We start from the raw sequence: 21,792 nt of genomic DNA on the forward strand, positions 1-21,792 counted from the left end.
ATATTCCCTGTCCAGGCAGGATCATAGTGCATGTGAAGACAGTGGCTTCTTTATCACATACATCTTCCTTACTGCAATCTTAGAGGTGGAAAAAATGCAATGGAAATTCAGCTTTCAGAATAAAAGTCTGTGGTGTTGACCTGCTAGTCTGGCCATTTGTGCCAGGGGTTAAATGTCAAGCCCCAGTGTGTAGCAGTGCTACAGGAGAGCTCCTGCTGGCTCAACGATGCCAGCAGCAGACTTGTCTCCATTCCAGGTCCCAGGCCACCAGCACGGACTGCTTTCCCAGGATAGAGCCATGCCTTTACACCTGCAAGAATAAAGTTTCAAGTGGAGTAGCCCTGTGCCTGTTTTAAATGACCTTTTGTTCTCTCTGCTGATGGTTTCACCTTGAATATCAGATCCTCAGATTGAATGTATTTATTATTGATAGACTTTCTCTGTCCCCAAGAGAGAAGGGACCTGTGCACCTCCAAGACAGAGAGGGATGTTTGCGTTCCTCCTCCTCGTCACGTGTAAGATCCATGATGGGGGATCTGGAGATGTGACCCCACCTCGTGTCAGAGTATCCAGTGTGGCAGAAGGGGTGCTGAACTGCATGTTTTGCTGCTTCCCAGCATGGTGACCTTGAGCAGGTCCCTCACTTTGTCGGGTCCTGGATTCCTTTATAAACCAGGCTTAGGGCAGGGCCGGTTGTCTGCTGCAGGGGTGGGTGACTGTGAGGCTTTAAGAACCCAGGAAGTTCTCAGTGGGCTCAGAGGCAGGAGAACACTGGTGAGTGGCCAGCACAGGAGGTGCTTATGGAGATGGACAGAGATCCAGCCCTCTTGTGGCCCTGAACATTGGCCCTCCAGTCAGACCGCTCTGTCATGGTATTCGGCAAGTTAGCTAACTATTCTGTACTTCAGTTTTTCCATCTGCCAGTAAGCATCAGAATACCTTCCACAACACTCCCTGCCTCTGAAGGATTAACTGAAGTGATGGTAAAGCTGAAGGGCAGAGCCCAGCTTCTGGCCCCAGAGGGATGCTCAGTCAGTCCCGGGGAGCTCTTCTCTCATCAGGGCTACAACAGGCTTTCTCTGCATGTGAACAAGTTAGGTTTCAGGGAGCTCAACTAGATGTGTGATTTCTCAAAGCCTTGTAGGAAACCTTGTGTTGTAAAGCAGCCGTCATTCAGCAGGGTAGGGTGGTAGGTCCTGGGGAGGCTCGCCAGAATAGGACAGCCCCTCCTTCTGTGGGTGTGCTCAGTCCAGGGAGCCTGTAAGGGAGAGTCCTCTAGGTTCTTGGGAGAAAGGTTGTGGAAGCTGATGGGGTCTTCTCCATGCTGTGAGGGTGTGGGTTGTGAAAATTATCTAACGTCCTTGGCAAAATTGGATTTGAAGTGTGACCATGATGATCTTTTCATGGAGAATAGCAGAGAGAGAAGCCTGAACCACTCCTCAGATGTCGTGGACCGTCCTTAGTTCTTGGGGAGATCATTGGCAGGTGCTTTCCTGAGCAGAACAGGCACAGGTGTCTGTATCTGGTTGACCTGGATGGAAGGTTTGTGGCAGGTGTTTGGTCAGGTGTGCCGTGGGGGCAGATCAGGGGCTGCGAGTCTGAAGACCTGGGTCCTAAGCCCCAGTCCTGGCTCTGCCACTGCCTGCAAGTCCCTTCACATCCCTGACCTCAGGTCTGAGACCCGCAGGGTGGAGAAGAGGCTGCTCATCTCGAACTGCTCACTTCACCAGGGGCTTCATGAGGCTCAGAGAAGAGCATCCTAGTGAAGTGCTTTACCACCAAAGTGCAAGTATTAACGTAACAAATGGTTGCTGGTAACCAAGCTCTGACCCTCCTAATGAAATATTTTCTTTCTCAGTGATGTTACAGCCTTTCGATTATGATCCCAATGAGAAAAGTAAACACAAGTTTATGGTTCAGTCTATGTTTGCTCCAACTGACACTTCTGATATGGAAGCAGTAGTAAGTACTGAATGCTTTTTTTTTTTCCCCCAGTAATTAAAAAAAAAAAAAATAGGTGCAGAATTGTGGGTGCATGCATTTCAAAATATGTCAAAATTGTTTTTAAAGAGGAATGGTGCTTTTCAGGAGGTTTGTACTTTGACTGCCTTTATGGGTTTCTAGAACTTTGATTTTAACATTTTATGTAACTTTTAGAACACTCCTCTGACTTTTCTACCTGGTTTCCTTCAGCAGTTCCTTGTGCTGGTGGGTTGTGTCTTGAATGGTCTGAGAGTTCTCTACCTTCACCCCTTTCCCTCCCCCTACAGAAAAGGGCAGTTTCTATTCTACAAAACGCTTTCTGCCTATTCTTCCCATCCCCCCAGAATCTAGAGGGATGTGAGAGTGTCGAATACTAAATATCCTTCAACCCTTTAGGCTTTTTTCCCCCTGGTTGGTTCTAGTAAGTGCCATTCTTTGTTTCTTTGTTGTTCTATCCCTGCCCCCCACCCCCCAGATTCCTCCAGTTTTTCTATCCCCTCCCCTTAAATACATGTTCAACTCCATCTTTTAATTTTGGTAAAAATAAGTTGACTTCATTTTCATAAAATAATTAATTGATACATTATAGTTGGCTCTCCATTTCTCTGGGTTCTGCTCTGTGGATGTGAAGTGCCAGCAGCAGCAGCATCTTATATGAAGGACTCGAGCGCCCACGGATTTTGGTAGCCATGGGGACAGAGCCCCACAGCCAGTGCCCTGTATTGATTTTTCTAGAAGATGATTATAATGGCAGTTCTACCCCCAGCTTTTTACATGCGTGAATAAATCAGCAGGCATCCTGGTGCTGTGAGTGAGAGTCACAGTATACTGATAGATCCCTAATATACACAGCCCAGGGAGGACAGACTGTCTAGTCCTCACAGTTTGGAAAAGAAGGGCAGGACTGCCTCAACATTTTCACCACTTTCCAGATCACCAGCTGAAACTTAGAGACTGGAGTCGTCTGAGGAATGCCTACAAATTCGAGTTAGCTAGGATTCACACTATGTTATTTTTTTTTCTCTTTCGAAGTTTTATTTGAAGTACTGTTTCATGCACATCTTACCTTCAGGCCCCTGTGTGACCACACAGCCATTTCTTTCAGTCTTAGAAAAGCATGGCTGACCACTTTCATGCTTATGTAACTCCTGGGCAGGAAGTGAGGGGTAAACTAGACATTTGAGGTTTCATAGAGACCAGCGATCTTAGGCTTTGTGTTAACATTCCTTCTCATAGAAATAATTATCGATACATTCACTACTTTCACTTCCTGGAACATGGTGTGTCACTTCATGTTACTTTGTGTGATCAAAAAAAATGTATGGCAAATGCACAAGGTGGACTCTCCAAGAATATGTTCTGTTTGGCTTTGCTGCATGGCTTGGTGAAAGAGCATGGCCTTGGGTGTCTTGGGTATGAAGCTGACTCTGCCTTTTACTAACATTGTGGCCTTGGGCAGTTTTCATTAACTCTCTTGAGGGTTTGGTCATGTGTAAAATGGGGGAAAAAACCTAGTTCCCAGGGCTGTTGTGGGATTAAACATGCCGTGTGTGGAGCACGAGGCAGAGTGTCTGGCAGCTGTTGCTGCTATAGGCCAGGCCTCAGGGTGCAATACAAGTGAATTTTGCTTTCTTTCATGATACTGTTCATAACAATTAAAAAATGAAATGTACTTTGTTGGAAATCTGGGATATATACAAACAAGCAAAAATAAAACTATGTGACCTGTAGTTTGTTTATACTAGACCCAACCACGGTTAGTGAGAGTCTGGTGGTTTTTCTTTACTTTAAAATATTATTCTTCATATTTTTGATGTACTGAAAGTTGAAAAAACAGTAGTGCCTACTCTTCTAACCTTTACTAAGATTCACCTTTTAACAATTTGCCACGTTTGCTTCTTTTCTGTCCTAATCTTTCTTTTTGCTGAGTTCCCTGACTGTAAGATGCACTGTTCATGAAACGTCACCATCCCTGAATGCATTGTAACAAGGGCAGGCTCTTTCATAGACTCAGTTCTGTTAAGTAGCCTGTCACTCATGGCTAACAGGCTTAACATTAATTCAGTAATGTGTTTAAGGGAGAAACCCATATTAGCGTTTCCCAGTTCAAGAAATGGCCTTTCATTGTTCTTCTACTAGTGCACACTCATCCTGTTTACAGTCCAGACCAGGTGCCTTGTAGAATGTTCCACATTCTGGATTTATCAAATTACTCCCTCATGACTAAATTCAGGCTCGGTATTTTTGTTTTTTTGCAAGGTGGTGTCCTGTGTGCATCATGTCCCTCCTTCGGTGATACCAGGTCCGATTACTTGGTTAGAGTGGTGACTGCCAGCCCTGTCCAGTGCAGGGCACATTTGCCCCTGTGGTTGAGGGGTGATCTGTGAAACTCAGAGCAGTCAGATCCTCGAAGATGACTGAGCTTCCTGCCTGCCCGCAGTCCTTCACTTGGTGGTTTTTAGCACGCTGAGGTGATCCTTGTCTGAAGTTCTTAGGATACATGCACACAGGCACATGTATCTGTGCGCGCACATGGTGTGTGTGTGTGTACAGAGGAACAGACTTAGAATACTGCTTGCAGTTTCTTCATTTATGTTCTGTGAATTTTCCCCATGTGATTAAACACCCTTCGGTATCCCTTGAATGGCATGCTGTTCCATGACTGTGCCCACCGGGACTTACTTGGCATTCCTGTTTTGCTTGACACAGAGATTATTTCCCATTTTTGACTTTTGGTACCTGTTGCTCTCTTTGCCTCCTGCATGGTTCTGGGGTCAGGGTGGGGGAATTCGTTCCTTTTGCTGTATCACCTTCTTGCTGTGCTGGTTTACTCTATAATTCTCAGAACATCTGGGATTCCTGTTCTCTGCCAAAATGAGGAGCAGTAAGCCAGGAGTGCCTCCTTCCAGAACATGGATTTAGTCAGGAACATATTCCTACCAGCAGGCTGAGGGAGTGGGGGTCAGCCAAGACAGTAGGGGTCACAGAGTGTGGCCTTCCCGTTCCCGTGCGCTGCTGGTAGTTGGCAGTGTTCTAAAATCACCTCCAAGTAGTATGGGCTTCCACTCAGAAAGACATGCCCTGCGAAGTAAGTTGTATTTTCTTAAGGAAAGCCCAGATGTCCTTAGGCCATCCAAATGCAGGCTGGAAGACTCCTCTGGGTCCAGTGGTGATGATCTCTGTCCTGTGTGCTTTTCACAGCCTGGCGACAAGGAGCGCTGGTGGACACAGAGGAGTCAGGCAGCACGCCTGGGGCTGGTGAAGAATAATCAATATTCAGGGGAGCTGGTGTATTTAATCTTGTCACATTAAAAATATTGAAATCTCAGCAGACTTAAGTTCTTTATTTGATGTACATCAGGGCTTTCTCATTAAGCGTATTTTTCTGAAATTGTCAGTTATTGGAAGAAAATCATTCTTCTAGCAGCTTTATAATATCCTGATTATTGAATTTAAATTGTTTTAGTGGAAGGAGGCAAAACCGGAAGACCTTATGGATTCAAAACTTAGATGTGTGTTTGAATTGCCAGCAGAAAATGATAAACCAGTAAGTATGTTTATAGTTAACAATAATTGAATGTTGCAAGCTTATACTTATTTGCATACCATCTCCTGCAAAACCAAGATTTAAGTTGGCAAATTATTTTCCTTCTTCTGATGTATGAAGAGAAAAATGAGCTGAAGTCAACAAATAAGTGGCCTTTTGTGAAATCTGCCTTTGAAAGATTCACAGAAAGAACTCATTGAAATGTTTTTTTGCCTTTGAAAAGCACAACCTGTTGACTGTTGAAATGTCATAAATTCCAAAGAGCTTCTTTGACTTGGGCAAAGTTTTAGGTTGCTGTTATATTTAACAGTGGGAAAGACAAAAACGGAATAATTTGCCATTTATCCCGGTGCTTGATGGACAGGTGATGGTGAGCGCTCAGCTCCTCTTGTACAGAGTGCTGTCTGCAGGCCTCCCTGTCTGCATTTCTCCTGAGCACCAGCTCTCTACCTCTTGAACCCCAGATTCTCTTCAGTCAAAATGTGCTTTTAGATGAGGATTTCTCACCCTCAGCACTGCTAACTTTTGGGCTAGGAGTCCTTTGCTGTGGGGCTGTCCTGTGCCTTGCAGGGTGTGCTGCGGCACCCTTGACCTTACTCCAGTAGCATCCCCGGTCGTGATGACCTGAAGCGTCTCCGGTCACCCGGTCACCCGGTATGCCCTTCCCAAGGCAGAGTCGGTTCCCGTTGAGAATCACCCCCTTTGCCGCCTGAGCACTGAGGGTAAGGAGTGACTCCCTCCCAGCTGCCGGCTCACTGTTCTCTATGTGAAACCAAAGCATGAGCCTGGTAGGCATGGACCTCCCTTCACCCTAGTCAAAAAACTTAAACTGTGTTAACACAGTTTAAAATCCGTGCAGAATATTAAACCACCCTGGCTGTTAATAGCTGGTGGTGGGAATAGAAATTTTCAAGCTCTCAACGTTATGCATAGCGATCTCCAGGAATGCTGATGCTTTGTGTCAAAACTACTTAACATTTTTTTTCGGCTCACTAATTGACCACTGTCACTATCCCATTTCTTTGAATGAGTGGTGCTCGTGTTTCTTTTTTTCCCTTCCCTCGTCCCACAGCATGTTCTGTCAGTTGTAGGTAGTTGAGGACTGTATTCTGGCCCCAGCTGGAGGGGTTAGTTCTGTGTATTGAGGTCTTGCCTGCCAGGGCCTCACTCCTCTCCCCCGGGAGACTAAGGGTAGAGCTCGCTGTTCTCTGTTTGCTGCATGGCACCCCCCAGGGCTTCCGTGCCTCCCCTGCCCCCACTTACTCACTCATCCCCAGTGGGTCTCCAGAGGGGGTCACAGCGCAGTCATGCCTGGGGAAGTGAGGAACACATTGCCTCCCCAGGTTGAAATACCATAGACTCTGAGTTTGTTGCACCTTCATACCATCTCTGCAGTTGTCTAAGTTCAAGAGACAAATCACGTCCCCTCTGGCCTTCTACACCCACCCAGCCAGTCTGGGGGATGTTCACATCTTTGTAGTGACAGTAATTTGTGGCTGATAATTCCTGAGCTTGCACAATTACGCTCTGCTAATTTTTCATGGCAGGATTTGATAATGCAGTGCGCACGGCCCCTTTTCTCTTTCTTTGAAGTATTAGTCTCAGCCGGACTTCATTATTTGCCCTCATCCATAATTTCTAGAGCCCAGTTTTAGATTATAAAGATACTAGATGATAAAGTGATCTATTTTAAAAGTGAATGTGACATTGTACAGTGTGGATGAAACGCTACCCTGGGTGGTATCTGCTGAGAACTACTTTACTTTGCATGAAGAAGTCCTTTAATACATGGTTGGTGACACTTGGGCTTTCATTTATTTCTGAACAGCATGATGTAGAAATAAATAAAATTATACCCACAACTGCATCAAAGACAGAAACACCAACGGTGTCTAAAGCTCTGAGTTCCTCCTTGGATGACACTGAAGTTAAGAAGGTGATGGAGGAGTGTAAGAGGCTGCAGAGCGAAGTCCAGAGGCTGCGGGAGGAGAACAAGCAGTTTAAGGTAATGGCATTTTGTTTCCTGATTGTCTCCAGGGAACGGGGGCTTTGCTACTATGGTCTTGGGTGAGGAGGTTGATGAAACACCAAATTTGTGGAATTGTCTTGTATTTGCATGTTTTTCCTCCAGGCTGAAGTTTCTTTCTATACCTTTCCTAAGGTTCTCAAAGCAATCCTTGGACACACGCCCATGTGCATCCCAAATTAAGAACCAGTGTCCCTTGAGCAGTAGTTGTTCAACTATTTAAACTCTTCTCCCCTCATAAAAAGACAACAGACAAATAAAAAATCCATTAGTGTAAATTGAAATTAAAAAAACAGCAATGGTTGTCTTGAATTCACATTTTCAAGCCCCTGTTCCATCCCATTGGATGAGAATCTTTTTGAAGAGAGTAAAGACTGACCTGTATTGTGTTTTAAGGCAATCATCATTCTGATTTTTGAGTATCCTAAATAGGTCCAGCAGTCAGGTCTCATCCTCTATCAGTATGGTCAGGAGACTGGAGCTGGGCTGCTCTCACATCCATGGGGGAGATTACAGGGACCCAGGGGCTCCAGCTTGTGACCCTGGTCTTGGGGGGTGGCCCTGGCGTTGGGGGGCGGCCCTGGTGTTGAGAGCGAGGTTGCACGGTGCTGGAGTGAGGCAGGTGTGCTGCTCTTGGCTTTGGAGACCTGCGGTAGTGTGGAAATGACCAGCCAAACCTGGACTCGCTGTGTATCTTTGTCCATCACAGTGGCTTCTGGCCTCTGTTTACAAAACCTTGTTAAGGCCCCTTCCAGTGTTGAGAGTATGCCTTTCATACACAGTATTAGAGTGTTTCTGAACATCTGACTGTAGGAACTTTCGTTGCAGCTTAAGTCTGTTCTTTTCATCTTGATCATGTCCCCAGCCACCATAGACTGTCACTCTCTGACTGCATAGCACCAGGTACACACCATAAATTCACTGCAGCTGACTCTTCCTTCTCTTACTCTGGTGAGGAAGGAGACACCGGGGGCCAGTGGGGTTTAGAAGTGGCTTCCTCGTCCTTCTCCGCAGTAATCATGATTTGCCTCCTTCAGTGACTGCTGCTAGTATAGAGTAAATTATGAAGCTGACACTCTACTTTTGGCTAAAAGTCTAAGATACGCCTAAAGCTTCTTCTTGAATGTATTTCTCTTCTATGCTATTTAAAGTGATAAATAGGTAGAAATAGCTTCTATATAAACGCAATAAAATAAATGCTGTATTTTGCTGTGCCCTTTTTTTTTTTTGGAAGTTAATCGAATAGCACCAGTCATTTATCAGCATGCAGCAGTATTGGCCATGCCCCATGAGCAAAGTGTCTTTAAAATATTATCAGACCAGTCTTGACATTAGAAGATTCTTTATCTTGCCAAACAACCATTTCTTGTTTTGTGTTGTTTCATACTTTCATTTGGCCACACATTTCCTAAGACCCTCCCGTGTGCCCAGCACTGTGGGATACAGACATGGGCGGTCCCTGCCCTTAAGCCCCAGGGTAGCCGGGGAGACACAGCCACAAATACTGATGACCAGTCCCACAGAGGTGGCCCTGAGTGTTGGGAGTGGGCTCAAGGGGCTGGCTGCCTGTTGTCGTCAGATCTGTCAGACACTTGATAAGTGTGAACAAACTGAAGGAGAAGAAAAGAAAGTGTAGCTGTTGTGGAGGGTGTCAGGGATGGATTGAGGGTAATTAGAATAGGAAGGCCCTGATGCGTGTCCTGTTTGGGATTGTGAAGAAAGGAAAAGTATCGATTCTCACAGGTCTGTGTAGTTGGGGAAAATGTGGCCAAGTTATCTTCATGTGTCTGAAGAAGATTGTTTCTTCTTTGGTAGAAATTCCATGCATTAAGTAGAAAATATTTGAGAAGTGTGTATCAAGTTCAGTTATACTTTGATATTACAGACATCCCATTTTCAGTCCAGCAGTCTCCATGTAACTCACCAAGTATCAACCGTGGACAGAGCTCTACATTTAAAAGCATCCAGGTCTCCTACTTGGTCATTTCTTGGGATTCTTTTCTGTGAAGAACTTTTTTCTGTAAATCTCAGAGAACCACATTAGTGCCCTGCTTAGACAAAGGGACCAGCAGCACTGTGGTGGATGCATTGGAAGAAGAGGGACCTCAAGCCGGTCTCTTCTCTGTAGGCTGTTTGTCCATTTGCAAAATGAGGAGGTTGGGACCATATCGTGTGATGGAGTCTGGGCATAACACCCTGCCCACCCCCCAACCCCCCGCCAAACTGCTGCTGAGCTGTACAGCTGCCTTCCGCTTCTGGTGCCTTGGACTGTCTTTGAAACGTGTGTTTGCTGCTCTAGGAGGAAGACGGACTTCGGATGAGGAAGACAGTGCAGAGCAACAGCCCAGCTGCCGCGTCAGCCACGGCTGGGAAGGAGGAGGGCCTGAGCACCCGGCTGCTGGCGCTCGTCGTCCTCTTCTTCATCGTTGGCGTGATCATAGGGAAGATCGCCTTGTAGAGGCAGCATGCGAGACGGGGATTGGATTGATGGGTCCGCCATAGTGTGGGATTTACATTTATCATAACCATGTGTAAAGAGAAATTACTGTGTGATGCCGCCTCACAGTCTCGCCTGTAAATTACCCCTCCCCGTCTGTGTGCACCTGCGTGCGCACACGCACACACACTCACATAGAACATAATATAACAATCGTTTAGAAAGTTTAAAACATAGGAAATGATTGGGGCAAAGAGTGAACCTTATTAATGACAAGGGAAACCGTGATTAAATGGTAATGGCATGTTGTAAATGTCATTTTGAGCGTCCGTAGCCTTGGTCCACATTGCTGGATTTCCTCTCTGCAAACATGACACTCTTCCCTGTCTGTTGGTGCTGGCCTCTGGGAAGCTGGAGCCCACCCTGTTATGTCCTTCCCCGCGCCACTCACTCACTGCGGGCAGCCTCTCCGTGCCCACCCCGGCCTTCAGTTCCTGGGGACTGATGAACAGGGCCTGACAGCACCAAGAACGGCACTGTGGCAGCATTGGCTGTGCTCATCAGCAGTGGGGAGTGTGTGTTGCTGATTGACCCGACGCTCTGGAAGTCAAAGTCATTGAATGCTGTTCTCTTCAAGGGACCAAGCTAGATAACTATTGGTTCATGTAGTGAGATTGAATTATTATTCAGAGATGTTTAATGCATATTTAACTTATATAATGTATTTCATCTCATGTCTTCTGTCACAAGATTATAATTAATTCTGTGGCCTAAAACCTGCCTGTGCTACCTAACACCGTGCAGTGAAGCTGGCATTGCTGCCAAAGGTTCAGGGCTGTGTGCGCGCATGTGCATGCACGCACGTGCGCACACACACACGGAGGTGCACTCGTGGGAACGTTGGAGAACAACTGCCAGGAAATGTCTTCTGTGTAGATAAGTAGTAGGCACCATGGGGCGAGGACTCTCAGTAGCAGCCGTCAGCTCGAGGTCACTGTCTAGGGGAAAGAGTAGCTGGTCCCTGTGCTGTCTGTCTTTCTCTGCTCCTCACCACCACCCACACTTCAGCACCCATGCCCCATTGTAGTCCTGACCTTCCCAGGCAACCCTGACTTGGAATCAGGGCGAGAGAGGCAGGCAGCAGAGGGGCCGGGGAGAGGGAGCCAGCTAGGCGGGGCCGGGGCGTGGGGGGTGGTGCGAGAGGGTCTTCGAGAGGAACTTCGGATGAGCCGTCAAGTAGTGATGGAGAGCTTGACTGTGAATTAACTTTATGCCATAAAAGACCAATCCAATTCTGTTTGACTATGTAGCATCTTAAAAAGAAAAAAAAAAAATAAAGCCCCCAAATTAAGAGATCTTTTGTCATTTTGTCGCTTTTGTAAGTGAGTGGGGGTACTTACTATTTTTAGCATTATTATTTTGTCATTGGAAGGTTGATTTAAAAATGACCCCTCTCTAAAAAGAAAAGTGACCCTATGGATGAGAAATACATGTTTACATGCTGAGCACTCTTGGTAAACATTGAACAGACCTAGTTCCCAACCACAGACTCATCGGGTGAAGCTGTGGAAGCCCGGCCAGCAGTTATAAGTTAGTCTTCAGTGTCCATGCCACGTGGATCCAGGTACTTAAGAAAGGGGTGAGAAGACTGAGCAGGGAAGTGTGTGCGTTCTGCTGCTGCTGCTGCCAAGTCACTTCAGTCGTGTCCGACTCTGTGTGACCCCATAGACGGAAGCCCACCAGGCTCCCCCGTCCCTGGGATTCTCCAGGCAAGAACACCGGAGTGGGTTGCCATTTCCTTCTCCAATGTGTGAAAGTGAAAAGTGAAAGTGAAGTCGCTCAGTCGTGTCCGACCCTTAGCGACCCCAGGGACTGCAGCCTACCAGGCTCCTCCATCCATGGGATTTTCTAGGCAAGAGTACTGGAGTGGCTTGCCATTGCCTTCTCCGTGCATTCTGCTAGTTTCTGTTAAGTGTAGCAGTTGCAGCAGGTTAATCTTTATGTGATAAACCTGCTGCAACTCCTGGCCTTGAAAGGGCAGTGATTAGGACGGCCTCACATCATGCCTGGGACTTCCCAGGTGTCCCAGTGATAAAGAACCTGCCTGCCAATGCAGGAGCCGCCAGAGATGCGGGTTCGATCCTTGGGTCAGGGAGATCCCCTGGAGGAGGAGATGGCTACCCACTCCAGTTTCTTGCCTGGAGAATCCCATGGACAGAGGAGCCTGGCTGACTACAGTCCATGGGGTCGCAAAGAGTCAGATGTGACTGAACACGCACAAATAGTGCCTGTGGGTGTAGTGCAGTCCCATTTCCTTAGAGCAGGAGTCGGAAGACTTTTCCTTCAAGGAGGTTGCCGTGTGTGCCGATAAAACTTTATTCACAAGAACAGCTGCTAGAATCTGGCCCGTGAGACAAATTTGCTGGTGCCTATTTCAAGTGACATAAGTTCTCAAAAAGAGTGCCTGGGGCGCCTGTGTTTCTGGTGTTTGAAAATGACTTAGTATTTTGTATACATCTGAAAAGAAATCCGCGTCTCAGAGGATGTGGGCTATTTGTGTGTAGCTAAAAATCAAAATTTAAAATCCAAGGTTGTCTCTTCTAACTAATCATCTCATTAAACTTCTTTCGGTTTAGGGGTTAGGACTTGGTGAACACCTGTTAGTTTGTTGAACTTTCTGATTGAGTGGAAGAAGGGAACCCCCGCCAGGGAGAGAAGGGTAGTGACGGGAAGACCGGACCTCATGTCAGTGACCCTGGTCAGGGAGGAGCATGTCAGGAGAGGAGAACATGTATGGAGCAGGTACTGCTCTGGTTCATTATTTTAAGAGCCACGGACACTCAAGATCTTGAACCTGGAAAAGCATGCAGATTTTGGGTGTCTTTTCTGGAAATTGAGAGTGAGGCAGGAAGATGGTGGTCCCATAGACTGTTCTGTCCTGAGCCGGTGAGAGTCAAATCATTGGAATAAACTGGCTTGGAACAAGCTAGGCTGAAGCTGGTTAGAGTGTCGGCTGGGAAGGGAGGTTGGGCGGGCACGGTCAGGCTGCTCCGGTGCCTGCAGCCCTACTTACTGCTCATAGCACCTGGGAGGGCAGTGCTCTCCCTGGTTTAGAAATAGCCACCCCCGAGCTCACAGGTACAAAAGAGATTGCAAGCAGTAACAGAGTCCTATATATTGTTATTGATTGATAATTGATAATTTAGGTTCCCTTGGTACCATACGGAATACCTCATAAAGACCAGCAGGCTGTGTTATTTGTAGGCATAAGAACCTGGCTTTAATTTTTTTTTTTTCTCCTCCTAGTTTGCATGTTTTCCTTCTCTAGTCTTCTAAACTGCTGGCACCAGTGGTAATAAATACTGATAAAATCAAAATTGATTTTTACCAGTGGACAGTTTATGCCTAGAGAGAAAGCTTATACCTACATAACACAGAGGGGGGAAAAATGAGGAACCTCCAGTGATCCGTGAAAACCTAAACGCTTTCAAACAAATCCTAGAAAAAGAATTGCTATTGCAAAGTATCGCTACTGGACTTGCAGGCTGTGTTGAGTCAGATATAACTGAATGCAGTGATAGCTCACAGCTAAATAGCCTTTCAAATTAATTTGCAAACAAGCTGTGTGTGTGTAGCATATATATCATATGTAAGTAGCTTAACATTTTTCAAATGGTGTCTATTTTTTTTGCACACAAAAATATATTTGCAAACTCAGAATCCACGCCAATATAGAATGCTGTTTATCATTTTCTGTTCCTTCTCTAAAGAACTGGCTTATTTACAAGTTTTTGTTTACAGTTTGTTTGTGAAATTGTTGATAAAAAGAAAAAAATACCGAGAGAGGTGGATGTGGACTTGAAAGTCACCGTGAACACTTGAGTAACATCAACATTGGCAGGTGGAGAGGCCACTGCACCCCATCGGTGATGGCAGTTCACTGACACATGTCTTGGTGGGGCCCTGGGGCGAAAGCGGCTTGTCTCATGGCCCCTTCCATGAGGGGCTGTGGGCCTGGAGCAGGAGGAGCCCTAAGTAATACATTAACTCACCAGAGTTCCCTCTCTGGAGACCTTGTGCAGTGAACCTTGGGTGGCAGTCGCTAGTGCTGAGACATGAGCAGGAATTGGGGTTGTATTCAGGAGGTCCGCCACACTGTTAGATATCTGACTTCAGCTCGGTGAGCATATCCCACAAGAGCAGAAAAGGCACTCGGGACCCCCTGTGCCCCATGAGAAGTGGGGTCCCTCAAGAGTTCCTGGCCTGGTTGGAGTTGGAGAAAACTCTCTTGTTTTTTAAAAGCCTTCAGAGCCTCTCTGATAGTAACCCTGCAAGGAAAGTTGCTGTTGTTAGGACGCCCTCCCCACCCCGTGCAGAGCACTTCCTCTATGCTCCTTCATTGACTCAATCCTCATGACAACTGTGATACGTTGGGGAGCAAGGATTCTGTTTTGCACAAGAGGAAATGAAGCCTTCAGGAAGTTAAATGGGGCAACTTCTTAGAACCTCTAGTTTGGAATGAAGTTAGTCTCTGGGAAGCCTCCTGCGAGGGCCTAAATCTCTAAGACGCTGTTTCAGCTTCAGAAACCCCTCAGAAGGGCGGTGAGGAAGGCCTCGGTGAGTTAGTGGGGGCCCATCTTGGCAGTGCGGGCCCTGCATGCACCTGGTTTGGGTTTGCCTCATCCCTTCTGCAGTTGGTCTTACATACAAAGTAGACAAGAGTCAGGACTCTCATTTAGATGCTGCTTTATTTTTCTTTTGGAAACTAAACACACTTCAGAGTGAAGAAATGTGCATTTTCCATTTTCTCATTGCCTGAAGATCGCTGCGTGACGCTCCTGGGGAATGAATTTGGGGGCTTGAGAAAGAAAATGACTAGTCTGTCTCACAAGGTGATGATGAGGCTTTCCGTGGAGGCTTTACATAACTTGTAAGTGAAATGTGAAGCCAAAACCAGCATCGCAGAAGGGGCCTGCTGGGGATTACAGCTGCACAGCCGCTGGTCCCAGACCCCTCCGGGAAATCACCGAAGAGGGCCACCACAGCAGACCCCACTAAGGCACATCAGCTGTCAGGTGGGCTGGGGAGGCTGTGGAAATGTATCCCCAGCAAGATAAATTCACTAACCCACTTCCTCCTGTGTCTGAATCTCGTCAGCTGCATACCCGGTGCACAGGAGACTCGGCCTCCAGGAATATCAGTTAGGGTGCACAAGGTCCCCCACCCCCGAGTCAGCAGACCCAACCTCCCTCTGTTCACTGTAACCCCACCGTGAAAAGCAAAGATTTCACTTTTATCGTCATTACAGAGGTATTTTGAAAAACTTAGAAGACATGAACACACATAAACAGTTGTAATAGTTAAAAGTAAAGCTGGTAGACGTGGATGAGCAGTTGTCTCAATGACTATAATGATTTTAGGTGTTCTTAATGGAAATAACTCATTAGAAAACGTCTGCACCCAATCAGTAGGGAAGAAAGAACGAACTCGAAACAGAAATAAAGCTATTATCATCTAACTTGCCATAAATACTTGCAATTATGATACCTGGGAATGTTGCCATGATATGGATTGCTTTTGATTAAAAGATGTCAGTTGAACAAAACAGTATGGTGGGATAATATGAATAGGCTGCTGCTGCTGAATAAATACTGATGTTTATTTTTAAACCAGAAAACATTGATCCTGTGACAATGCCCTGTTACAGTTACTCTATTATACCGCAGGGTGGATGTGTTTAATCTTCTGGCTCAGGGATGTGGGGGCAGGACAGGTGCTGGCTTCCTGTTCTGCCCACCTCTGCGTCCTGAGCCAAGGGAGCTTGGCCCTGGCTTCCGCAGGTGCAGCTGTAGCCCCAGAGGGTTTTGTTTCTCTGACAGCCAACAAGTCTGGCCAGAACAGAAAAGGTTACATTATTTGTTCATTTCCCTTCAGCAACTGCCGACTAAGGGAGACAAATCAGATCTCTTAACACGATTTCATTAAGGCTTAGTGCTAACAAGAATGCATAGTTCTTCTGATTTAAGATAATAAATTAGCGTGCATGTTGCCCACATTGACTCGACATTTTTCCACGTAATACAGAAAAGTCTGGTTCTTTTTATGAACTGGGTGCCTGCATTGCCATCTTTCCAAGTAAAATTCATCTGTGAGCCTCTAGTGCAGCATTCATTTAAAAATATCTTTTATTTTTCCCATTGATAATTTTCTTTGGATTCAAAGGTCAGAGTTTATTGTCTGCCCTACTGAAACCACGTGCACAAGAACTGCTGCTTGCTTTTCACCACCCCCTCATTCAGTTTACCTTCTCAGTGTCAGATCCTGAATGAGATGCTGAGAAATTACTCAACAGGAATGATTGTCTTTTTGTGTTCTTCATTCGTAATCAGCGTCAGTGAACTGACTCCGTCTTCTACGTAGAGAGAAAAACGCAAAATGCATTTGGTTCTCATTTCTCTTACTAGCGTTTCCTTTTTTAAAAAACACAATTTATAAGCGGCTGCCATTTGGAACTTCTTATAAGGAACTCAAAATGATCTATTTTTATTTAAACATTCCCTTCACCTCCTCTCTCTTTGAGAAAAGAAGTAGTTTCAGTAACACATGCTGTTCTTTCCATGGTTTATATCTCACTCCCTGTCTTGAAAAAAGAGTTCTCTGCAGTTTGTGATGAGGGTTTTTATCCTGACTTCAATATATGTTAACATTTTGGAAACTGAGTATTCTAAGAGATGTCTTAGAATGGTTTCATTTTCATCATTTTTCTTTTATGTATTTTTAAGTTGTATGACCTGTTTTGATGTGGAGTGAGTGCATTTAAAAAGTTGGTGTAGGAGAGGACTCTTTACCATGGTACGTGTTGGTTATCTGATATGTAATAAATTCATGGTTTCATGGCTGATTTTCCACCTCCCAGAGGGAAGGGGGAGGGTTTCCGCAGTGTCCAGATCAAAGGAGCCACTCACAGCATGTTCTCACATGTTCCATGTCAGCCTGATGAAACCTGCCCTGCCGAGGCATGAACTTTCTATCCTAGCCGTCTCCAAGTTATGTTCAATAAATTCTGTGCTCTGAATGTATTTGAAGGATGCTTCAGTGTAAAATTATTTTGAATGGATGGCCTAAAAGCCTTTAGCCATGCTTTAGACCAGATACTAGAGCCCATCACTAGCCCTCTTCCTGTTCCTTGGGAACACAAAATTGGTTTAAATGAACAGTCAGATATTTTGTGCCCCAAAATGACTTAGGTCAACCTGCTCTTTTCACTGATGAGGAAACTTTTGCCCAGAGAGCTTCAGCATGGGGACCAGGCCTGCATCCCTGTGTTTTCTTGTCAGGGGAGGTGTTTGTTGTTGACTTCCTGATTACTCGCTGGTATAAACTTCCTCCAAGCCCGCACACTGGGGTGGCGTTAGTCTTTTAAGCCGTGGCAGATAGTCTCCATATTCCAGTGTTTTCATGTTGAAACATTAATGAAAACATTTAAACCTCTTTGGAGGAAGTTACGCATGCAAACGGTAAGGCTTCATGCAGGAGCGAAGGGTAGACAGTTTCTCTTCAGTGTCCTCCAGTCTGAAACCCACTTCCCTTCTCCACAGGCTCCCCGCACCCCATTTCCTGTTCAGCTCTCCCCAGAGATGCCCTCTGTGTGCTCCTCTGTGTGCAGAGCCCTTGTGTTTTCTTACACACAAGCAGCAGCACACACTCCCCTCCCTGTCCTGAGCGCTACTTTATAGTGCATCTTAGAGATCATTTCATGGCCACACACATCTGGATGGCTCCGTGGGTCTCCCCTGGGTGATTTTTCTCAATCAGCCCTCTGAGAGGAGCACCTAAGTCATTTCTAGTCTCGCTGCTGCAAACACAGCTGCAGCAAATGCCCCTGTAAGTGAGCTGGAATATCAGGAGAGAGTTCCTGAAAGAGACTTGGAAAAGGGCGTGTGTGCATGTGTAGTCACTTAGTTGTATCCGACTCTGTGACCCCATGGACTGTAGCCTGCCAGGCTTCTCTGTCCATGGGATTCTCCAGGTAAGACTACTGGAGTAGGTTGCCATTTCCTCCTCCAGGGAATCTTCCTGACCCAGGGATAGAACCTGTATCTCCAGCATCTCATGCGTTGGCAGGCAGATTCTTTTACCTCTGTGTCACTTGGGAAGCCTACATGTGAAATTTGACCGCGTGACTCCTCATCTTACAGAGGACGTGGTGGCATGTGGCCCCAGAACTGCCTCCTTTCCTCCTGTTCCTTCACCAGCATCTTGCCTCGCCCACCTTTTTGATCTTTGCTCATCGGAAACATGCATTTGGTTTCCCAGTTTTAATTGGGGATTTCTGTGTGTGAGGTTGAGCAGCTTTTCATGGGGTAAAGGATCAGCAGTGACATTGAAAGGCACACCCCACAAGGGGCTGATGACAGAATGACAAAAAGGAAGATGCTGAGGACACCTTTACGAATGTGCAAATAGGAATCTATGATTTCACTAACAGGAAAATCACTTGCCGCAAAGAGTACAGAAGGGGACTGGGTGGGAGAGGCGATCACCCTGTGTGGCCAACAGACTGAGCTTGGACTGTTGACCCGAATCAGCAGCCTCACTCTTGCGCTGGTCTGAACATCACACATCACATTCTTGGGGTCCTTTGACTATGGCGTTCTAAGAGGATGTGTTTCAGCCTCCTAGTCCGTGGGGAAGCTTCCTCATATAAAAGGTACTGAAAATGGTGGTAATCCATACAGGGTCAAAATCCCAGCTGTGAAATAGAAGCTTTTTCTTTTTTTTTTTTTTAAAAAAAAAAGCTTTTCATTTTGTATTGGAGTGTAGCCAATTAATAATGTTGTGATAGTTTCAGGGGCATAGTAAAGTGACGCAGGCGTACATATACATCTATCCATTCTCCCCTAAACTCTGCTTCCATCCAGCCTGTCACATAACATGGAGCAGAGTTTCCTGTGCTATACAGTAGGTCCTTGTTGGTTATCCATTTGAAACATAGCAGTGTATACATGTCCATCTCAAATTCCCTAACTATCCCTTCCCCCCTGGCAACTATAAGTTCCTTCTCTAAGTCTGAGTCTCTCTGTTTTATAGATAAGTTCATTTGTATCATTTCTTTTGAGCTTCCACATAGAAGGGATGTCATATTTCTCCTCTGAGTTACTTCACCTCAGTGTGACAGTCTCTAGGTGAGGCTTTTTTAAACAAGGAAAGGGGCTGTACTGAAAAAGTAACCACACCGATTTGCCATTATCTTTCGTCAGTGCATTAGAAGACAAATCTGCTCCCGAAGAACCTGCCGGGTCCTAAATGGGAGTGACGCACTGCATCAGACACAGAATGCCCTCCGAAACTGTACTCAGAGTCTTGACTTCCTTTTTTTTTTTTTCAAGTAGAACTTCTGTTTTCTTAGCAATATTTGACCACTAAGATCACTTCAAAGAAGCAAAGAAATAGCAAAACTTTGGAGAAACACAAAATGAGTATTATGGACTTCTGGAAAAATGTACCTTTATGCTACTTCAAAAATGTTAGGAAGATGTGTATGGGGGCAGGACTCTTTAAAATCAAGCCAAGGTCCACAGTCGTATTTTAAGCCCCTCCTTGCAGTCAGATTGCCAGTTCTAAATGTGACTCCAAACTCCATTAGGAAGGATAAAGTCATCAAAGGATAGCCATCCAGTCCCTGTGGCTGTCCCTGTCATGTGTGTGCTGAGTTGTTTCAGTCATGTCTGATTCTTTGCAACCCTTTGGACTGTAGCCCACCAGGCTCCTCTGTCCACAGGATTCTCTAGGCAAAAATACTGGAGTCGGTTGCCATGCCCTCCTCCAGGGGATCTTTCTGACCCAGGGATCAAACTGCGTCTCTTATGTCTCCTGCATTGGCAGGCAGGTTCTTTACCACTAGTGCCATCTGAGAAGCCTGTGGCCCCATCATACCCTCAGCATTTCCCGTAAGTCTCAGACATTGAGGACAAGTGAGATTTACAGACATTGGCTGAGACTGCCAGCTCTAAGGCATCTTCCCAACCCCACCACCCCTGCCCCCAGTTCTCTGTCCCTTTATTGGATTAAAAGCAATTTGAAGGGACATTCTAGGTTCTGTCATTGGATTTGGCCTTGTGGTATTTTTAATTTTGTTTTTTAACCCGAACATTTCATTTAATAGTATTAACAGCCAAATAGTTCTAACAGGCTCATAATGAAAACCAGCAGACCCTCAACACTCCTGGCTTCTATTGCCTAGAGGCAGCTGTTTCTAGCACTAATTTCTTCTGGTAATTAACCTCTATATTTCTGAATAGTGTGCATGGGCTACTTTTTTCTTGATTTTTCATGTCTAGATACTATTTCTTGTTTTCCTTCTAAGGAAGATGTGGGTTTAGCTCCAGTAAACTTTCTCCCCACCCCTGTCTGCAGCACAGTCTCCTCTCTTGCCCCTCTCTGCGTGTCAAGCCATCATTTCTGGCTATGCAAGTATCCTTATGCATGGTGGTTGTTGCTGTTCAGTTGCCAAGTTGTGTCCCACTCTTTGTGACCCCATGGACTGCAGCACACCAGGCTTCCCTGTCCTTCACCATCTCCCGGAGTGTGCCCAAACTCATGTCCATTGAGTCAGTGACGCCGTCCAACCATCTCATCCTCCGTTGCCCCTTCTCCTCTTGCCCTCAATCTTTCCCAGCATCAGGGTCCTTTCTAATGAGTCAGCTCTTTGCATCAGGGGGCCAAAGTATTGGAGCTTCAGCTTCAGCATCAGTCCTTCCAGTGAATATTCAGGGTTGATTTCCTTTAGGATGGATTAGTTTGATCTCCTTGCCGTCCAAGAGATTCTCAAGGGTCTCCTCCAGTAACACAATTCAAAAGCATCGATTCTTTGGTGCTCAGCCTTCTTTATGGTTCAACTCTCACATCTGCACATGACTACTGGTAAACTATGGCTTTGATTAGATGGACCTTTGTTGGCAAAGTGATGTCTCTGCTTTTTAATATGCTATCTAGGTTGGTCATAGCTTTCCTTCCAAGGAAAATATTCTTCACAGCTCCTCCTTGTATGTTCTACGAGTGTATGTACCCAGGACTTTTCCCCCTTCCCCCAGAATAACTGCATCTTAGTGTTTTGTTTGCTTAGTTTCCTATGTATGTGTAATGAATTCAGCCTCCAACTCTGACAGAAGTATAACTCTCTTTAGTACTTTCACATATTGGGTAGCCTGTGATTTTGTGTGTGTGTGTGTGTCTGTGTGTGTGTCTGTGTGTCTGTGTTTTCTTAAAAAGAAAACATCTGCATCCCTTGCTATTCTCTGGACTGATATCTCTCTAGGCCTGCTGCCCAGCTCTCATCCCAAGAGGGCCCTTCCTTCCCTTTCATCTGGGGAGCTTCCTTTGTTCTCTTCTGGGTTGGATTTCTTGTTTTCTGGATCTCTTGCTTTTTTGTTTTACTACCTGCTGAAGGATGTGGTTGCATGTATCCTTTAGCAGCTTTCTAATGGAGAAGTAAGGGTGAGATCATTTTTCTGAGAATTTCGCATTTCTGGAACTGTTCCACTCTGCCCTCCTACTTGGTTGATAGTTTTAGTGGGTATAGTAATCAAGGTTGGAAATCATTTAGAGGATTTTGAAGCATCGTTCACTGATTGCCAGTTTCCAGTGTTGCCCATAAGAAGTCAGAGGCTGTTTTAATGTGTGATCCTTTTTCTACTTCTGGGGGAAATTCTTCAATCTCCAACTTTCTTTTGATTTTTTTTTTCTGTTTATGTATTTATCATTTTCAAGACTTCTTTCTTTTCCAGTTATTCTTATTTG

At 45.6% G+C, this 21,792-nt stretch overlaps 1 protein-coding gene across 1 annotated transcript in view; it reads left to right on the plus strand.

Annotated features, from left to right (window-relative positions):
- Nucleotides 1-15,670, plus strand: part of VAPB (VAMP associated protein B and C) — a 53,959-nt gene extending 38,289 nt beyond the window's left edge. The window contains exons 3-6 of the mRNA XM_055434286.2: nucleotides 1,859-1,962; nucleotides 5,450-5,530; nucleotides 7,359-7,535; nucleotides 9,856-15,670. Of these exons, the coding sequence (XP_055290261.1) occupies nucleotides 1,859-1,962; nucleotides 5,450-5,530; nucleotides 7,359-7,535; nucleotides 9,856-10,014 (521 nt within the window). The 3' untranslated portion in view covers nucleotides 10,015-15,670. The remainder of the gene's footprint in view (nucleotides 1-1,858; nucleotides 1,963-5,449; nucleotides 5,531-7,358; nucleotides 7,536-9,855) is intronic.
- Nucleotides 15,671-21,792: the final 6,122 nt, after the last annotated feature.

Source organism: Moschus berezovskii, chromosome 15, assembly GCF_049115385.1.
Source record: "Moschus berezovskii isolate FMDL1 chromosome 15, NW_MosBer_1.0, whole genome shotgun sequence".
Lineage (NCBI taxonomy): Eukaryota > Metazoa > Chordata > Mammalia > Artiodactyla > Moschidae > Moschus > Moschus berezovskii.